General features: G+C 33.7%; 1 protein-coding gene across 3 annotated transcripts in view; it reads left to right on the forward strand.

The window, feature by feature from the left end:
• Positions 1-19,068, forward strand: part of LOC143239269 (tyrosine-protein phosphatase non-receptor type 9-like) — a 58,868-nt gene that overhangs the window by 17,613 nt on the left and 22,187 nt on the right. For all 3 annotated transcript variants that reach the window (XM_076480200.1, XM_076480187.1, XM_076480193.1), the window contains 2 exons: positions 6,576-6,665; positions 15,950-16,074. In XM_076480200.1, coding sequence (XP_076336315.1) covers positions 6,576-6,665; positions 15,950-16,074 — 215 coding nt within the window. The remainder of the gene's footprint in view (positions 1-6,575; positions 6,666-15,949; positions 16,075-19,068) is intronic.

The raw sequence follows: 19,068 nt of genomic DNA on the forward strand, positions 1-19,068 counted from the left end.
AGGACAAGCATAGGAAGTTTGTTAACATTGTGTTATCGTGTTTTGCTTCTCCACACTATTTACAGTAATGTTAAGTTTTTCCAAGTACGGTATAATATCAGTTCACTTTTTAAATATTTTTGTAATCAGTTGTAATCATATATTCAGAATTTTTATGTGAAAGATTACCATTATAATAGTGAAATATAATCTTTGTTTACCCTACAGTCCTAAGAAAGCTTAAACAACTGAAACAAAGTCCAAATAACATTGATATATTCTGCAAATTATTAGCTCTGTCAGGTTTTAATCCAATGATTTCAAAGCTTATATTTTTATTTCTAGTAATGCAATTGTTAGTAAAATAAAAACTTAAAAAACAAACATTTCAAACTTTTAAATCAAAACTAATCAATTATAATTATTTAGATACATTTAAAAAGTATATCATTTGTTCATAAGCACAATCACTTTTTGGAAAAGTCATTATGTAACCATACCACATGTATTTTCATTTAATTTCAATGTCAGTAATATGTGTAACATCTTTCTCCTGAGAATTATAACTTCTGAACAACTAAAAGTTGATTATGTAACAAGTTTATGTTACAAGAACTGCAGATGTCATAAACAACAGTAACTTTGAGAAAATGTCTTTAAAGTCTAGAAACATTATTAGTGCTTGAAAAAAAACTATAGTACAAAAGTTTATTATGACTATTTAACTGCTCGTCATGTTGTATCTTGGAAATAATCAGTTATTGGCTGAAATTTTGACTGAATTGCTCTAGACTCCAGCTGCGTTTATTTCAGAAAAGCTCTTATGGTAATTAATGGCCCATTTAGATAAAAACAAACATCTAATATTTCTTTTTGATACAATATGGTAGTATGAAGACATCTTTCTGTGCTTTCATTTACAACATTAATGAATACAATAGTACTGAGAGTTTTGGCAACCCACTTCAAATATATGGTTCATTCAAGATACACAAACTTTGATGTTCTTTTTACACTCATTTTTGGTACAATAGACTTGTTACAATGCAACTAGATTGCTCACAAAACCTCTTAACCCTTTAACTGCTAATACACCAGCCAGAATCAAGAATACAGAAGCTTTTGTAGACATTCTTAAACCTTTTAAATTCATCTCTCAAATGTTTTGGTTAGCTTTAATGTCTCAGATATGTTCCCCAACACTCTTGTCTAACTTGTTGTTTTCTTGGTCTATAAGAAATTAGGAGCAAATGGGTTCCTCATCTCCACATAAGTTTTAATGTAGACAATCCCATAGAACTTTTATCTACCTTCAGTTTCAAAACACGTTCTTTGAATTAACCAGTGGCCTTCTTACGGCATCACCTCTGCTATCTGTTCTCAATGGCATTTCCATGGAAGATTATGTGTTTGGAGATCAGGACAAATAACTTGTCTAAAATTTGAAAGTCTTGCAGATTATCACCACTTGAATATTTCTCTGATCATCTAAATTCTATAAACTGTACTAAACAATTCATCATGGAGTTGGAAGAAAATGAGACCTACTTTTTAGCACATTTGTTCACTGACTTGATGACTATCTTGCCAGTGCTGTTTTTATGGAAATCCACCCACACTAACAGATACCTATGCTATGGATCCATCCACTCAAAAGATTTTAAATGCAGAATTATATCAAACATTTTTGATAGAACCAGAAGGATTTGTAACGATAGCCATGTTGACAAAGGACTACATTCTTAGTGAAAGTTTTCAGAAACAACTAATACCATTCCAGTTTTATATTCATTGCCAAAAAGAACAACAATTAACAAGATGAACAAGTCCAATACAAATCAGTCATTTCCTCACTCTACATTGTTCAAAATTTAATGTTTATTGTAAATTGAGAAAATGTCTTTGAAACTTTCTTATCTAAATTGAAATAACCAACCAATAAGTCTACATAAAAAAACCTCATCTACATAATACTGTGTTTGTGTGGCAACATTTACAATGGAAACACTGTTAGATCTTAGACCAAAGACTGGAAAAACAGGGATGCACTTAAACTAGTGTATCTGATATATTAACCTTGGTAGACAACTACAGAGTAGGACTTGTGTTAGTTTGGAATCAGCATGGGATTTAAGATGAAATTCACCACTGGTAATATAGAAAAGTCAAAGAAGCTGTCGACATCAAGTCACACGAACATGATCTCAACAGCTTGTACATCAATGACTTAGGAACAACCACCCTCAACCAACCCTGTAGGTGATATGATGATGTCAAAGTCCTACTGACAATAGCTGTCAGTTACTACACCCACTCAATCTACACGGATTGGAGCTTCACTGTAAGGCTGCACATAACTGTAGATGTTTGTGTGATGTTTCATAAAGGTATCTCAAGAAGGTCTTAGTAAAGAAGCTAAAATGTTGTCCATTTTCATTCAGCAGACAGTTGTATTCCATTAAAGTTCTCTTGCTTAGTGTATCTACTTTGCCTAAATAATATGTAGGCAAACTGATTTGTAAGCATAAGGAAAAGTCTTATTCATGGTTTTCTTATACTTCTAAATTGGTTACCCATCTGATTTTTATATTAGTATAATGTGCTTCATTAATCAAGTATTTTGCCTAAAGTTCCTTTGAAGAAATATTGAAGAGCATAGTTATTTATTTCTGGATAAATTGGAAAGGTGGGAGGGCATGTCTCTGAACACCATAGATTTTAACCTGTTTATATAGTATTAAAAGAAACCATTTAATGATTATAAATGTAACACAATATAAATAATAGTAACTATACTTTATTTAACACTCAAGTAACCTAAAATTTGGTGTTGTCAGACAGCTTCCTCCCATTTAGTTACTAATTCAAAATTAGTAACAGTGTCAGATAGCCTTAGATTTTGCTCTATGGAAAATAGGCTCGGCAAGTTTGGTGACAATAGGAATATGAGCTGAGACCCATGAATCATGAGGCAGCAACCCCACACTGAAATCCCCAATCCATACTGGCTCAAATTTAAAGTAAAAAAAAAAAAAAAAAATGTAACACTGGAATCAAGTTTTGATACTCCCTGTATACAGAATATAGATAATACATTATGTGAATTTATGTTTAACAAGAAGTAATATTTACTTTATATGAATTTTTGAAAGAATAAAACATACTAATAATTGGAATAGTTAATTTCAGTTGATTATTTTCATGTTATTAAACAGTTTCTATATAATAAATTTAACTGTTGTTCATAGGTACTTTATAAATTTTCCAGCTCTACTGTTAACTGCTTCTTTGGGTTGTGTCTTATTCTTAAGAGTTGTTTATTGTAACTCATAAGCTGGTCAGTGGTTTTTGTGTTTGGGTAAACCTACTGCATAAACAATTCCTGTAAAGCAGAGTGGAGGCAAAGCAACAACCATCAATACAGTTACAAATGGTGTCCTGATACAGAACTCTGTGACATTGCAAAAAAATTAAGCCTGAATATACTACCAACTGGTCACTCATTAAATTGTCCAAATTTAGTGAACTATACATTTTGTACTTGTGATGGAAAAGTGTTTGCAGAAATATAAATACTTTTTTTTTTTTTTTTATTATTCATATCTGCATATGTGTAGGCTAACATTCCTATATTAAATAAGTTAGGGCTGGCATCTTCAGAGAGAAACAAATAGATACATTTGAATTTTTTAAAAATTCATGTACTATTTTCCTATTTTTGCCAAGTTTCACATTGCCTTGAGAAGTTTACTATGGCCACAGTTATGCTTGGATAGTTATAAGTTTGTTAAGAGAAATTTTCTTATTCTGTATTCATCTTGTTCCATTGACTGTTGGGTGTACAAAAAAGTGACCTCCTGTTATTTCTGTTACCTCATGTACTTCTGAGTCTCTTTCAATGGTGTTTGTAGAACAGAATGTCAAGATCTCAACTTGTACATGTGAGTGTGATGCTTCAAAAAAAAAAAAGACTTTCAGTACATGTTCCAACCAAATGGGCGTGCAGTTTACTTGAAACTAAAGTGCATCTACTGCCAAAAATGTGCCAGTACCATGTCCATGCCACAGTTTACACTTGCAGTTAAATATTGATCAGTATACAGTTTATCATAGTTCTTCTTCCATCACCTTCAAACTCAAATGCCTTTTTAACATGTTGGCTGTTGCATACATGAAAATTAAATTATAAATGAATATACAAAAACTTCACATCTAAAACATTTTTCTATATTATCTCGGTGAAGTTCAGATAGTGATGAGCCATTTACTTCTTTATCTGATACAGCCATCTAACCCTAACTCTAATAAATCTATTAAGTCAGATGATCATAGTCAACTCTCAGTTATATCAGATACCTATAGTCAACTGGAATCTTCAAGTGAAAGTGACAGAACTTACAATGAAAGTGATGATGCTGCATTTCCAACCAATGCTTGGCACAAAGTAGATTGAACACTAGCACTCCAAGCATACCAGGAACAATATATTCAAAAGATATGATAGGAAAATTTAAGTGGTAAAAGATGGGACATTCCTGATGTGCCATATGGCATTGAAAATGACTTTTACACTACATGCCAAGGAGAAAATCACAATCGAAATTAATAGGTGGCATGGCCCACGGGTGAATCACATGGCACATCAATACAAATTAGGTATGACCCACTGGCAGGCCACTGGCAGTCAACATGTTAAATTAGACATTTGAATCCTTTTTTTTCTCCTTCTTCTAGAAAGACCATATCCAATTTTTCTGGCAAAATAAATTTGAAGATTAAACTGTATTTGAAGAAGCTAAGAAATACTACCTGTGTTATAGGATTTTCAACAGTGATTGGGGTTTCAGAAAAACTTGTTCAGACTTGGTGGTAATCAGAAAAGTGCACTTTAAATCCCAACATGCTAATTCAGCCAAGATTACATCAAGCTGAATCAAATAATAACCTTTCATCTCTGGAATTTAAATCAGTATTGTAGAGCCTGCTAGTTGAAAATGGATAATAACAAGATAAGACTAGAACTTTGAGTTTTATTTCTAGAAAAGTTCCGTAATAAAGAAAATCGGATAAGCCTAGGGAGGGTTTGCTCTGTGTTATGTGTATGTGATTATTTGCACCTGACAACGGGAACCTTAACGCACAAGAAAGATGTGTTGGATGCAACTGTCTTTCCTTTCTATATCAATCCCTATAGTTTTAGAGCATTAATCTAACATAGTCAGTTTATATGGTTTGTGACCTGTATACAGTTTAATATAAGTTTTATTCATATTAGTGTATGTTGTCAATATAGCAAAATAAAATATACTTAGCTGTATCTTATGCATTTAAACTTGCAAACAATTAAGTTTTTTAAAAATTTATTTGAAAACGTAGGAAATTTCATACTAATATTACACATGAGATGCAGACTTGCTTGAGAGAAGACATATAGAGAAGAGTGTACTTTAACAACATTATTAATAAACTGGAAGTTATGACAATGTTTTGAAACTACTAACCTGATGAGTACATGTGCTAGCAACTTGAAATGTGAAGGAAAACTTCCTAGATAGTTGCAATCTACAACAATGCCTCATTAACATATTTGATTTGCTAGCATCATGTATGTGTTTCAAGGTTGTCATAATTTTAGGTCAAAATAAACTTATTAACTTCTGTCACCTAAATAATATTGAAAATCAAGAGATGCTTGTTCTTGAGAAACCTGTGGAACCACTGGTGAGGAAAAGACATTAAAAATTGTGACTAATCATGAGTGTGATTGAAATATTAATAAGTGGAAAGGAATTTAATAATCAAGGTTGTACTTAAACTTCCAAAACTTGAAGATAGTTGATTCTATTAATGCAAGGCCACATTTATTATTACATGCAGTCTCTTAAAGTCTGTCTGTTTTTAACCTCTATATATACAATTGATATGCTCTTATGGGACCCTCTTCATTAGCATGTACCCAAATTGTTCTTGTAAATATAATATCAAATTTTAGACATATGCTTCTTATAAATATTCAGGTTGTAATTTGCATTTACTTTTTTTAAAATAATTTTGATTATTGCTTTCAGATGGTTTGAATCTTTATGTTATTTCTGGATTATCAACAGCCATAGAACTGGTTCTGTCTGAAAAGTTAAGAAAACTCCAGAATTTTTTTGTTTCTAATGAAGGTGTGTAAAGTATGTCTAAGCAAGGCCTACAGTAAATTGGAAGGTGTGTAAAGTATGTCTAAGCAAGGCCTACAGTAACTTTACTAAACTTGGTTTTTAAAGGCTGAACAATTTTTTCCTTTTTTTCACATGCAATACTTTAGGATATAGTTCTAGAAAATCTAAGGTTGCATATTTCATTTTACATGGTTCAAATCCCCACTGCACCAAACATGCTCGATCTTTCATCCATCAGGTCATTTTAATGTGACAGTCAATTCCATTATTCGTTGGTAAAAGAGTAGCCCAACAGTTGGCAATGGATGGTGATGACTAGCTGCCTTCCCTCTAGTTTTACACTACTAAATTAGGGACAGCTAGTGCAGATAGCCCTTGAGTAGCTTTGTGCAAAATTAAACAAAAACAATTTTACGTCTCCACTGACAGATCACTCGATTTAAAGAAGGTCTTGTGAGATTTGACCCACAAAATGATCCACTGAAGAAAGAGTTGGAAACTGGAAAATTTACAGTCTTGGTAAGTTTGTTTATGTATTTTGGTATGTGACTGATTGTCAAAATACAAGATCATATCCATATCACATTTTAATTACTGTATCGAATTCAGCAGATGCTTATAAATGAGTACTTTCTAATTGCCTTGAATATATAAATATAAAAAGCAGAATAGAAAATCTAACAGATAAATGGTGTGTGTTGTTATTTATTAATTATTTACTTTTAGTTTTTACTGTGCTCGTAAATAGCGATGAATTGGAACTAAAAATCAGCCTTGGCATTTAAAGTACATTGTCGCAAGTTCACTTATGGTAGGGGTGGCCAAACTGTGGCTTTTTGATATATGATGTGCGGCTCGCAAAAATATGTTGGCTGAGTTCCTTTTAGATCCAAGTAACACAAAAATGCAGTGATTAATAGCACAAACACCAGCTTCACACTACAGAGAGACATATTTCCCAGATCAGTGCTGATGTTGCAGACAAAATGCAAAATGATTTCAAGAATTCCCTTGCATTCAGCTTAGCCCTCGATGGATTTACAAATATACAGGACAATCCCCAACTGGCAGTATTTGTTTGTTATGTTTCCTCTGATGTAACTGTGAAAGAAGAGATGTTGGACTTATGGCTCTACAAGAAACAACTCGTGGTGTTGACATTAAAAATGCACTTGACAAAGCCTCAACATATGCTGATATTCCATTAGATAAACTCTTCAGTGTTGCAACAGATGGAGTACCTGCAATGGTGGGAAAATGCATGATTAATTGCACTTATGAAAAGTGATCCAGCTTTTCAGAGCTTCTCCGTTTTCATTGCATTATTCGTCATAAACACCTGGTAATCAGATGCTTCAAGTATGATGATGTTATGAAATTTGTTCCTGAAATTGTCAATTTCATACGCTTAAATAAGAAGACTTTCCGACAATTCAAAAATTTTATTGAAGAACTGGAGCTTGAAGATAAACCCAGTGATGTCTTTTTCTACTGTATTGTGAGGTGGCTGTCAACCAGCAATGTCTTAAATAGGTTTGTGGATCTGTTGGAGCATATTATTACTTTTCTATAAGAAAATAAAAGATTCTATACTTTACTGGGAAATGATGAATGGATGCAAGATCTAATGTTCCTTACTGATATGATGCAGGTTTGTGGATCTGTTGGAGCATATTATTACTTTTCTATAAGAAAATAAAAGATTCTATACTTTACTGGGAAATGATGAATGGATGCAAGATCTAATGTTCCTTACTGATATAATGAACCATCTACAAATTCTCAACTTGGCACTCCAGGGGGAAGATAAGATTGTTTCTGATCTTACTTGGACAATTTCCAGCTTTCAGAATAAAATAAAACTTTTTCAAAGAGACATACTGACAAGAAACTTCAGTTACTTCCCAGTCTCAAAAGGAGAGTAAAGACATTTCCTGATATTGAAATAAAATACCACAAACTGGAAGAATACAAAGATAAATTACAAGGACTGCTTGATAATTTCTTAGACAGGTTTGAGGACTTGCAGAAACTGAAGCACTGCTTCACCTTTTTTGTAAATCCATTTATGGTTGATGTGACCAATGATGGTTGTCCAATTCTCGAACCTCTGGTTACAGAATCATCGTCTGTGGAAATGGATCTAATAGAACTACAAGAGGACCTGGGTCTAAAGATAATTCATAAATCCCATTGTACAATTGAGTATTGGAAGCAAGTTCCTGAACTGAAGAAAACCAGTATGTAACTCATCTCAATTTTCAGCACAGCAAAATGCTGTGAATTACTGTACACTCTAATGAAGTTTGTGAAGTCGAAGTATCATGCAATTCTTACAAATAAACACCTGACAGGGCCTATTCATACAGCCTTGACAACATATCAGCTGGAAGTTCAGCAACTTGCAACCAAGATGGAAACTCACAAGACCTTTACTAGCAATAAAGAGACTGATAATTGTATCATTGTCTGTTTGTGTCAGAAACATATTATGACAAGACTAAAATTTTGTAAGGTGGTATCTGATTAAAATATCTCTAATTTTATTGTTTTACATATTTTCCTCCATGTTTTGACCAGATATTTACTGAGGCAAATAAATATTAAAAACATTTGTTTTTACTCTTTTATTTTTGGCAGTCTTATTTAAAGTTAATGAAATTGAAATTTGCATATTTTTCTGAGATGTTTTCGTAGTTCATTACCATACTAAACACACTCGATATAATTAAAACAGTAATCAGCTAGGATTTTCAAAACATTTGGTATTTACATTGCTGGCCAAAATCTTGAGGCCAGTGAACATATAGAAAAAATATGCATTTTGCATTGTTAGACTCAACCACTTATTTGAGTAGAGCTTCAAAAGATGAAAATAAGAAAAGAGAAAATAAAAATAAAAAACTTTTTAGCATTTAATAGGGAAAATGGGAACACTATGAAATTAGCTTAAATACTATCTGGTCAAAAGTTTAAGACCATACCAAAAAGAAGTCTTAAACAAGGAAGGAAATGCCCAACAAGAGGTCTAAGTAGTGAGTTGCATGGCTGCTATTGCTAATAACTTCAAACATTCGTTTTGGCATGGTTGATATAAGCATTTGAAGAAGGCTGGCTGGAATGTTATTCCAGGTGAAGATGGCTTCACGAAAATCATGAACTATTTGGAATTGATGTCCATTTCTATAGACTTCCCTTGCCATCCAACCCCAAACATTTTCAATGGGCTTTAGTTCGGGCAAACATGCTGGATGGTCCAAAAGAATCGCGTTTTTTGCTGTGAAAAAGTCCTTTGTCCTGAGGACGTTGTGGATTGCAGCGTTGTCCTGCTGAAAGATCCAGTCTTTTCCACACAAGCGAGGGCCTTCAGTCAATAAGGATGTTCTCTTCAACATGCCAATGTAGCCAGCTGCTGTTTGATGCACCTGTATAGCCTGAAGCTCCATTGTTCCATGGAAGGAGAAAGCACCCCAGCTCATGATGGAACCTTCTTTACTGTGTCATGTAGAAAATGTCTCCAGTGGGATATCCTAATCGTGCCAGTAATGTTTGAAGCCATCCGGACCATCGAGGTTAATTTTTTTCTCATCAGAAAACAAAATCTTCATTCACTTTTCTATGTCCTATGTTTGGTGCTTCTCAGCAAAGTTTAACCGAGCTGTTTCATAGTGTGGAAGGAGGCTTTGAAGACGTTTATGGTTTTTAAAGTCTTTCTCTTGTAGATGCTGTCTTGTTGTTCGTAAGGGCCTTAATCTGGTTATTCGATCGGCTGGTGTCTTGCTGTACAATCCATTGAATCCTCCTGCTCCATGCCAGTGAAATTTTCTTTGGCTGATCACTTGAAATTCTTGTTCTGTATCCTTCAGGGTCTTTTAAGAAATTTGCAACAGCAGTTTTACTACACCCAATCTCACCAGCGATGGCACGTTGAGAGAGACCATGCTTTTGCAGCTCGACAATTCTGCCACTTTCAAACTCTGTAAACATTTTAGTCTTTACTAACTTTTTACCCAATGTAACACAAGAGATATCAGTGGGAGGTGTTGACAATGCTGATTTTTGAATACAAATGACTAAATTTTGTTACCTGTTTACCGATTAATGCTTCATTTTAGAATGGACTTAAAATTTTGACCAATGAGTTTTAGGCTCATTTCATAGTGTTTGCATTTTCCATATTAAATGCTAAAAAAGTTCTATTTCCCCCTTATTTTTATCTTTCAAAGCTCTACTCAAATAAGTGGTTGAGTCTAACAACACAAAATACATATTTTTTCTTCATGTTCATTGGCCTTAAGATTTTGGCCAGCAGTGTATATGTGTTCTTTGTGATTATTGAAACTAATAGAAGTTAACAGTTTAAAAACTGCATACATGAATAAATAAATATTACGTACATGTGTTTATTAATATTCATATAAAATGTATGCAACAAAATGTACATGTAACAATAAAAACGTGTGTGTAATATTTGTTCGTGTCTTGTGGCTCTCAAACATCTGAAGTTCATTGTACATGGCTCTTACGTTAAGCAAGTTTGACCACCCCTGACCTATGGGCTGTATGCCAAATTGTTTTTCTATGCTTCATCTGTGTGTGAGTTTTTAGCACAAGTATGTTTTTGTTTTAAAAAAATTCTTGTAAATAGTTAAACAAAGTTTATTTTTGTTCTTCTGTTTTAGTTATTTTGTAGTATGTTGTCCTATCTACAGGAATACATTTTCATTTACATTTTTTTTTTGTGAAATGAAGAAATGTAAAATGGTTGAACAGGGCTCAATCTGTATGCATTACTGAAACGAAGTAATATACTTTCAGTTACACCTTTATTATCACTTACAAAAGTTGTTTACATCTACACCACCATATTCAACAACTACAATACCAGGTACATAGCTAAAAACTGCAAGGAAACAAGTTTTGATACCCATGGTGGGCAGAGCACAGATAGCCTGTTGTATAGCTTTGTGCTTAATTTCAAACAAACATACTCCATCCAAATCAAGTATGTTATTTTCTGTTACCGTCAACGTGAAAGACTCAAAGTGCTCCTGAAATACAGCACTCCTCAGTCAGTTCTTGGTGAACTTCAAAATGGAGACGTTTCTCTCACAGGCAACTTGTCTGAAAGATAGAGTCAATAGGAATTTGTATGCCCTACCAATCATGTTATAACCATCAGTTAATAAATATTGTATTGCCATAGAATTTGATAGAACAACTAGTGCACTTCTTACATGATGAGCATGTCTCATTAACAGACTCCATTTCCATTTCATTAAATATTTTACTTTTCCTGTCTTCCATAGGAATTTCTCTTGCCATTTCAAAAAGAGTATTTCGACCCAGTGAAATGCTTGATTAATTAATCCACCAGTGAAATACTTGATTAATTGATTCACACCACAAATTTTCAGATGTGGCTCTTTCATCAAATTTGAGCGGGCATCTGCTTAATTCTTGTAGAGCTGGTGTCAAGTCTGCAGTCTTTTATGTGGGAAAGTTCCTGGGGTACAGACAAGCAAAATTTGCATAGTGTGTTCAGTTGTAGGAAAACAGCAATGTATGTTCCTGTTGATTGTGTAAAGGATTATGTTGTTATTTTGTATCTTGTAGGCTATAACTGTATCAGTTATGATTTCATCTTTACATTTCTGCAGTATGTTATTCATCCACTCTGCAAAATTATCTGCATCTTTTTTAACAACATTGAAATATCTCGCACACTCTTAGAGATTTTGTCCTCGAGATACCATGTGATGAGCTTTTAAGGTGTCCTTTCCACTGTATGTAGATATTTTGACAACAGTGATATCAGTTCAAATATCCAGAAGGATTTGAGCTGGGAGAAGTGTCTCGTATATAAGCAGAGGTTTTGTATATGATTTTGCCTTTATGTGCATAACAGATCTAGAACTGGGTTCCCTTAAATGTTTTCTAAAGTGACAACAAGATAATTGTTTTTAGCATAATCTGGATAGGAAAATGATCCAAATATTTTTCTCAATGATGCATCTTTAGACCATCAGCAAGTTTGACAAGTCACAGAGGAACTTTAATAATGAGTTTCTTGGTTTACATTGTCCCAGGTGATCTTGCATTGATGTGATACTTGAATAAACTCTGCAGTGTCATTCAACGAAGCAAATAGTGATGTACTTGAAATTGCAACCTTTGTAGTGTCTGCCAGTATCAAATTTCGTACATGAATTTGGTCTTGAAACTTTGCGGAGAGGCCTTTTGATTTACTTTGCATTTTTGCTGCCACATCAGTTGAATTGCTAGTGAATTTTCTTATGTCCATTTTGTATGAGTTAGAACCTTGTATTCTCAAGACGGCTGATATGGGTATTAGCGTTTTAATTAAAGTACTGAACAACATTTCGACCGTGTTAGGTTATCTTTGTTAATCTGAAAACGACCTAAGAAGGTCGAAACTTTATTTTAATGAAAGTGCTAACACCCATACCAGCCATTGTGACATCACATTTTACTTCAAGTGGATTTCTTGCCATCTTGAGGTTAGAATCTTCATTAGCAAGTGAAGCAAGACATCACCATCTGCCAATTCACAATTTATGTAAGGAGCTTCTCATGAATGTAATCTTTTCCACACCAAACAGTAACTGAACGCTGCTCTTTTGATGTGATATCCTAAGTTGTGTTTGCAGATACTTTCCTAAAATTTCAAACACTTGCACTCTTGTGATACAGAAAGATGGAGACAATAAAGCAATTAATATTTTAATCTTTAAAAGAAGCATGACATTTGAACTGTAAAACTACAGAACAATTGAATTTTGATTAGTATTGTAAATTTTATAATTCAGTATTTTAAAAATGATACCATTGCTTATATAACTTTATAACTACATGGTAGCTCGCCCTTTCACCTTCTAAATGTGCCAAGTTTTCTTTTGTGTCCAATATGATGTTGCCCTTGCTTTGGGGCAAATTCTTTTGAGTAAATACTTTACACAAACAAATCTTTCCCAAATTACGTAATGTGTTGCATTTGTGTTGAGTTTTTCCAACAAATCAAGGGAATAAACAGTGGTGGACTGTTAAAGGTAGCATGTTGTAACTTCATAGCAATGACACAAATAGAAATTGTACATATGACTTGAGCCTTTATTTTGATTAATTATTAAACATTCATGTTTCGAAACTTTGTTGTTATTTTACTTTCCCTTTCCTTTTTCACATGTGAACATATCTAAAATAACTTACTGCTGTACTTATGTGTTCTCATTTACAGGTTATATTTGAGACAGTAATTAAAATGCATTGAATAAATAAAAATATCAGTCTAAAATCAAATGGAATTTCAGATAGCATTATTTGTTCATAACACAGAGTATCAAGAGATATTTTGTGTATGTTCATTTGGAGTTTATAATGAAATTAGTTCTTAAACATATGATCTCTTTTATGCATATTATTTGTGTAGATACTGAAATTATGTCACTCTCTGTTTTATTTTTATATACAAGACATTTGTTATTATTAATATCTGAAAGAGTAAGAGTAAATTACATTCTTCAATAAAAATCATAAAATAGTGTGAACCCCTTTAAATGTTCTCATTTACTTCAAATATGTAGAGAACATGAACCCCTTTCAGTGTTCTCATTTACTTCAAATATGTAGAGAACATAATGATTTTTCACCATGTGTAGATGATTAGGGTAGGGTGGTTTTGAGGGCACATATGTGGAGAACATAATGATTTTCCAGCATGTACGGATGATTAGGGTAGGGTAGTTTTTAGAGAATATATGTAGAGAACATAATGATTTTCCACTATGTGTAGATGATTAGAGTAGGGTGGTTTTGAGACAATATATGTAGATAACATAATGATTTTCCATCATGTGCAGATGATTAGGGTAGAGTGGTTTTGAGGGGATATACATAGAGAACATAATGATTTTCCACCATGTGCAGATGATTAGGGTAGGGTGGTTTTGAGGGGATATACATAGAGAACATAATGATTTTTCACCATGTGCAGATGATTAGGGTAGGGTGGTTTTGAGGGGATATACATAGAGAACATAATGATTTTCCACCATGTGCAGATGATTAGGGTGGGGTGGTTTTGAGGGGATATACATAGAGAACATAATGATTTTCCACTATGTGCAGATGATTAGGGTAGGGTGGTTTTGAATTGTATTAGTCACAAATCAGCTCATTTTCCTGCAAAGAAAATTCCTTAGTGGGATTACGTAATGAGTGTTTATCTCTTTAACTGTGTAACTAACATTAAATGGTGGGAGTTTTAGGTTTAAGTGACTGATAAATTACAAAGCTAAATCTGAGGTTGATAATTAGGGATATATTTTAAAAAAAAACACTTAATTAGTGACATGGTGAGCATGTAAAGGCGACCACAGCATTGTAGTTCAACTCCGTGTATACACTTTGCACTTAGTATAATGTCACATTATAATAAAAGCTTATGCTTATGGTCTGTGGAAGTAATTTAATACAAAATAACTATTGTTACTAGCCTACTATAAGTGGATTTACTTTCTAAATATTAAAGATCACAATTTCCACACCTGTCTTTGCTGATATAAAAATATATGCATTTTGGTGATGAGTTTCATATTTGTATTTTTATAATGGTTGGTAAACAAAGTGAACAGCTGAAATATTATCACAGAGAAAAGGCAGCAGAAGGAAATTTGTTTGTGTTTTACCTTTTTATTCTAGATATAATATGATAAAGGAGAACATGTGAAAAAACAGTAGTGATCTTCATCAAGGTAGAAAAAAATATTACAGAATGTTGCCCAATTACTAGATTTTAGACACAAGATGTTTAAGTAGTCATATTTTCAAGAACTGTATAGATTATACTTATAGATTTATAGCTGTAAAATGTTGAAAAATGGAAGCTTGAAGCCTGGTCCAAAATTGTGATGTTATGATACTTACTGACCAGTGTGTGTGTTTGTGTGGATCTAGTAAGTTTTATTTTGCATTTAATTTCTTGTGGGTTTATAACTGTTGGCTGCCAAGTGTGGCTCTGTTGTTAGCACGATAGATTTGAAATCTGTGAATCCATCAGTTAACCCTGAAAAAGAAAAATTGTATTCCATGATTTGAAATCATATTGCATTATAAGGATGGTGCTAATATCCCACTGTTCTGTCAGGCAAGAGTATCCAAAGATTTTACTGTGGGTGCTGTTGACTAACTCTCTTACTTTTGGTCTGTCAGTTCAAAATTAAGAATGACTAGCACAGGTTGTTCTTGAACAAGGTTGGGTAAATATGTGAAAAAACCAAAAGCATGACTGTTGGATACAGGACCCCAAATAATATAGGATTTACAAAAGTAATTTTAAAATATGTAGTAAATATTTCAGTTTCATTAATTACTGCTTGTGTTCATCATGTATTTTATACAAAAATTAGAGAGTAAAGTTCTTCAGTATGATATAATGTGAGCTTCACTGGTAATTAATAATATGAAATAATGTAAGTAATTTGAAGGTTAAAATGAGTTATTTTGCCACAAAGAATCTGGGAAACTAAAAGTTTACCAATGAGCATTTTTAAAACTTGCTTCACAGTTATGATTTTTATCTGAACTACAAAGTCTGAAGACTAATAAATACAAAGTGTTTGTCTCTTCAACTGAAAAATATTGATAAGTCTTAAGAAAACTGCATAGATGTAGAGATTCAGTAGAAGCATTTCAGTATAAGTTACTGTTTACACAACTTATTACTAGGTAGATGTTTGTTTGGTTTCTTGTATAATGGTAATGGTGCATGTAATGTCTTCTAGACAACAAGAGACAGCACAGGAGCAGCAATTACTGTTTTCACTGCAAATAAACATTTTCCACTGAACAGTTCTCATCAAGTGACTCTACAGGGACTTGTTTATCAGCTGGATGTTGCACTAGATAGGTAGGTGAAGCTTAATGTTACTTAACTTAATTACACCTAGTTTCTGTTCTTAAGTTGAGAAGTGAATGACGTTGAAAGACTGGCCTGGAGTGGTCAGGTACGTAGGTCATTTGACTTGCAATTGGTCCTGTATTCAAGGCTCTGATCTGTGCCAGTTGGCAGCTGACTTCAAGTGAGCAACATGATAACAAGCTTTTCCAGATCAAACCTTCTGTTGCTCTTTGGCCATCTTGTTTCTGTAAGGATCAGAAAGAGAAAAATGTCCTGGCAAAGCTACACATTGGTCACAGCCTATTAACTCTTCATTTTCCTGGGACTGATGCACCAATGTGTGGCCTTTGTAACACAAAAGTCAAAATAGCCCATGTTTTACTGTTGTGTTGTTGTTACGACTCCGAACATTTTAGATGTATGTTTTTTCCACAGGTTTATCCCTGATACTGAACAGTGTCATTGGTGATGGTGGTACTGCCCACATGACTTGTTTTTAAGGGCCAATGGGTTTTTTTTTAATTATATTTACGTTCTTATTTTAATTTTAGCCATTGATTTATTTTTACATTTTAATAATTTCCTTTTTTTTTTTTTACCATCTGTTTGGCACAGATAGCCTAGTTGCTTTGCACCATAATATGCCAAATAACCAACCAGTTAACTTGCAATCAGTGGATCATGGGTTTATATCTCTATCTCACCAGACACAGTTGTCTTTCCAGCCATGGGAGCATTATAATGTGAAGGTCAATCCTGCTGTTCATTGCTAAAAGTATAGTCCAAAAATTGTCAGCGGATGATGATAGATAACTCCTTTCCCTCAGTCTTTCACTGCTAAATTAGGTATGGCTAATGTAGATAATCCTTATGTAACTTTGCATGAAATTCAAAACAAACTAAACCATTGAAAGACTGTTATCTTGTGTTTCTTCTAACTTTATAACTGTTTTACTATATCTATATTTATGGTGGGTGTATATAACTATGTAAGGAATTGGTTTCATGGTATTGTTTTCGTTTCTTACTGTGTTCAGATGTGTGTGTGGAAGGTCTTCATTTTACCGTTTTTCTCAAAAGCAGAAAAAAAATATCTTTTCTAGAAATAGTTCAAAATTACTAGAAATTCAATGTTTGATTTCATAGAAATGAAATTAAGAAAATAAACACTAGTTGAGTTATAACCTAAAACAAAAATTGAAATTGAAAGTGCTATCTGTATTGTTTCAGGGCTTCTTTAGGCTCCTGCATTGTCTGTTCACTAAATGAAGCAATATACATTTCTAGTTGTGTTTTTTTTTAAAAAATTTAAGAAATGCTTTTTCAAAGTTCTGTTTTTGTTTTTTCTAATGTAAATTATCTGAGGATTATCAGTTTTTATATCTTTAGTGTGCCAAGTGAATTTAATCCAACCAAAAACGAACTTATATCATGAAAAGACAGCTGTGGTATAGTATATCTAGGCTATTTGATTTCAGTGGTATAAAATCCAAAACAATGTCATTTAAGTGTATGTTTTATATATACACTCACACAGTTTCTTTCATAAAAAAATTGGATGTTTTTGTCAAGTGGTGCATGTTTCATGAACTTGTCATTTTCAGTTTCCATTTTATGCTTTATGTTGATTCCCAGTCAAAATAGTTAACTGAAAAAAATATATTTATTGAGACTGGATCAACCATTTTTCTGCAGACCTCTGTTTCTTCACATTTCATGAGAATTTAGTGAGTTTCATTTAAACTTTAGTTAAACTACTTTCTTTTTATGATATACCAATATAAACAGCATAAAAATGCGACTAACAATCCATATTTTAATCCCCTCGGTGTGGATTCCTGTACATAATGAGGGGACACCCCAGGAAAGGTTCTGTTCTTTCAGTTTACCTCCTCTGGTATCTCTACATCCACCCACATGTTTGCCATGTGTGGTGACCCATGAAGGGGAGGAGAGGATCCTGGTTGTTGAGGGGCCCAACCCTAACACACCATTTTGACCTTGAATTACTGTATGTGGGCAGCCTTGGGGTGGCCTCCCTTGGGTCAGTTGACTGGTCCACTTGGGCTAGGGTCCACCAAGTACCAGTGTCGAATGTTTTCAACAGGTATTGTGGACATTGTATCTGATGCTGGTGTTTGGGTATAGTGCTCACAAAACCCTGGTGTTCCTGCAGTGAGTGTCCTTGTTTGGCATTGTAGTGCACCCCCTTGTAGGGCTCCATTGTGGGTGGGGTCAGTGGGCATTGAAATGTTCCTTTTTTATTATGGATCTTCCAAATAAAAACTTAAATAAAATAATGAAAAAAACAGTTCATAGGTAAACCACCATGTCTTGAAGATTCTGAGCAGGAATCTTCAACATCTGTAGCACTTGTTATACCTCATTTTCGTATACTACATTCTCTTTCAGCCAAACCTTTAGGGCTGATGTCTCCCTTTTTCATTCATAAGGGACAAGAGGGACTTACTAGCTCTCCAAAGTCAGTAAAGAAACTTTGATCTGGTGATACATTCACATCTTATTCCAGTGAACTCCTTTTGCATTCAAAGGTGATTTGGGGATATACATGTTGAGGTTACACCTCGTACTGCTTTAAATTCATTACAAGGAGTTATTGTTGAGAGGGATTTGAAGAACATCCCCAAGTCAGAGATTCTCCCTGGTTTCTCTACACAAGGAATTTCTACAGTCAGGTGTATATTCAATTGCAAAAATGGAATTATGATGCCAACCAATGTCATCATTCTGACATTTACATCACCACGCCCACCTGCCACCATCAAGGCAGGTTATCTTAATTCTAGGGTACAGCCATACATTCCAAACCCTCTCAGATGTTTCAGTGTCAGTGGTTCGATCACTCGAAGACGCCATATCGTGGTTCCTTGACGTGTGCTATTGATCTCTCAGTTTGCTCCCATTTTTCATGGAGGGTTGACAATAATCCACAAGGGCAGAGATCATTTACCTATAATTTTGAGAGAGACTGGTCGTGGTTGA

This window comes from Tachypleus tridentatus, chromosome 2 (assembly GCF_004210375.1).
Source record: "Tachypleus tridentatus isolate NWPU-2018 chromosome 2, ASM421037v1, whole genome shotgun sequence".
Classification (NCBI taxonomy): domain Eukaryota; kingdom Metazoa; phylum Arthropoda; class Merostomata; order Xiphosura; family Limulidae; genus Tachypleus; species Tachypleus tridentatus.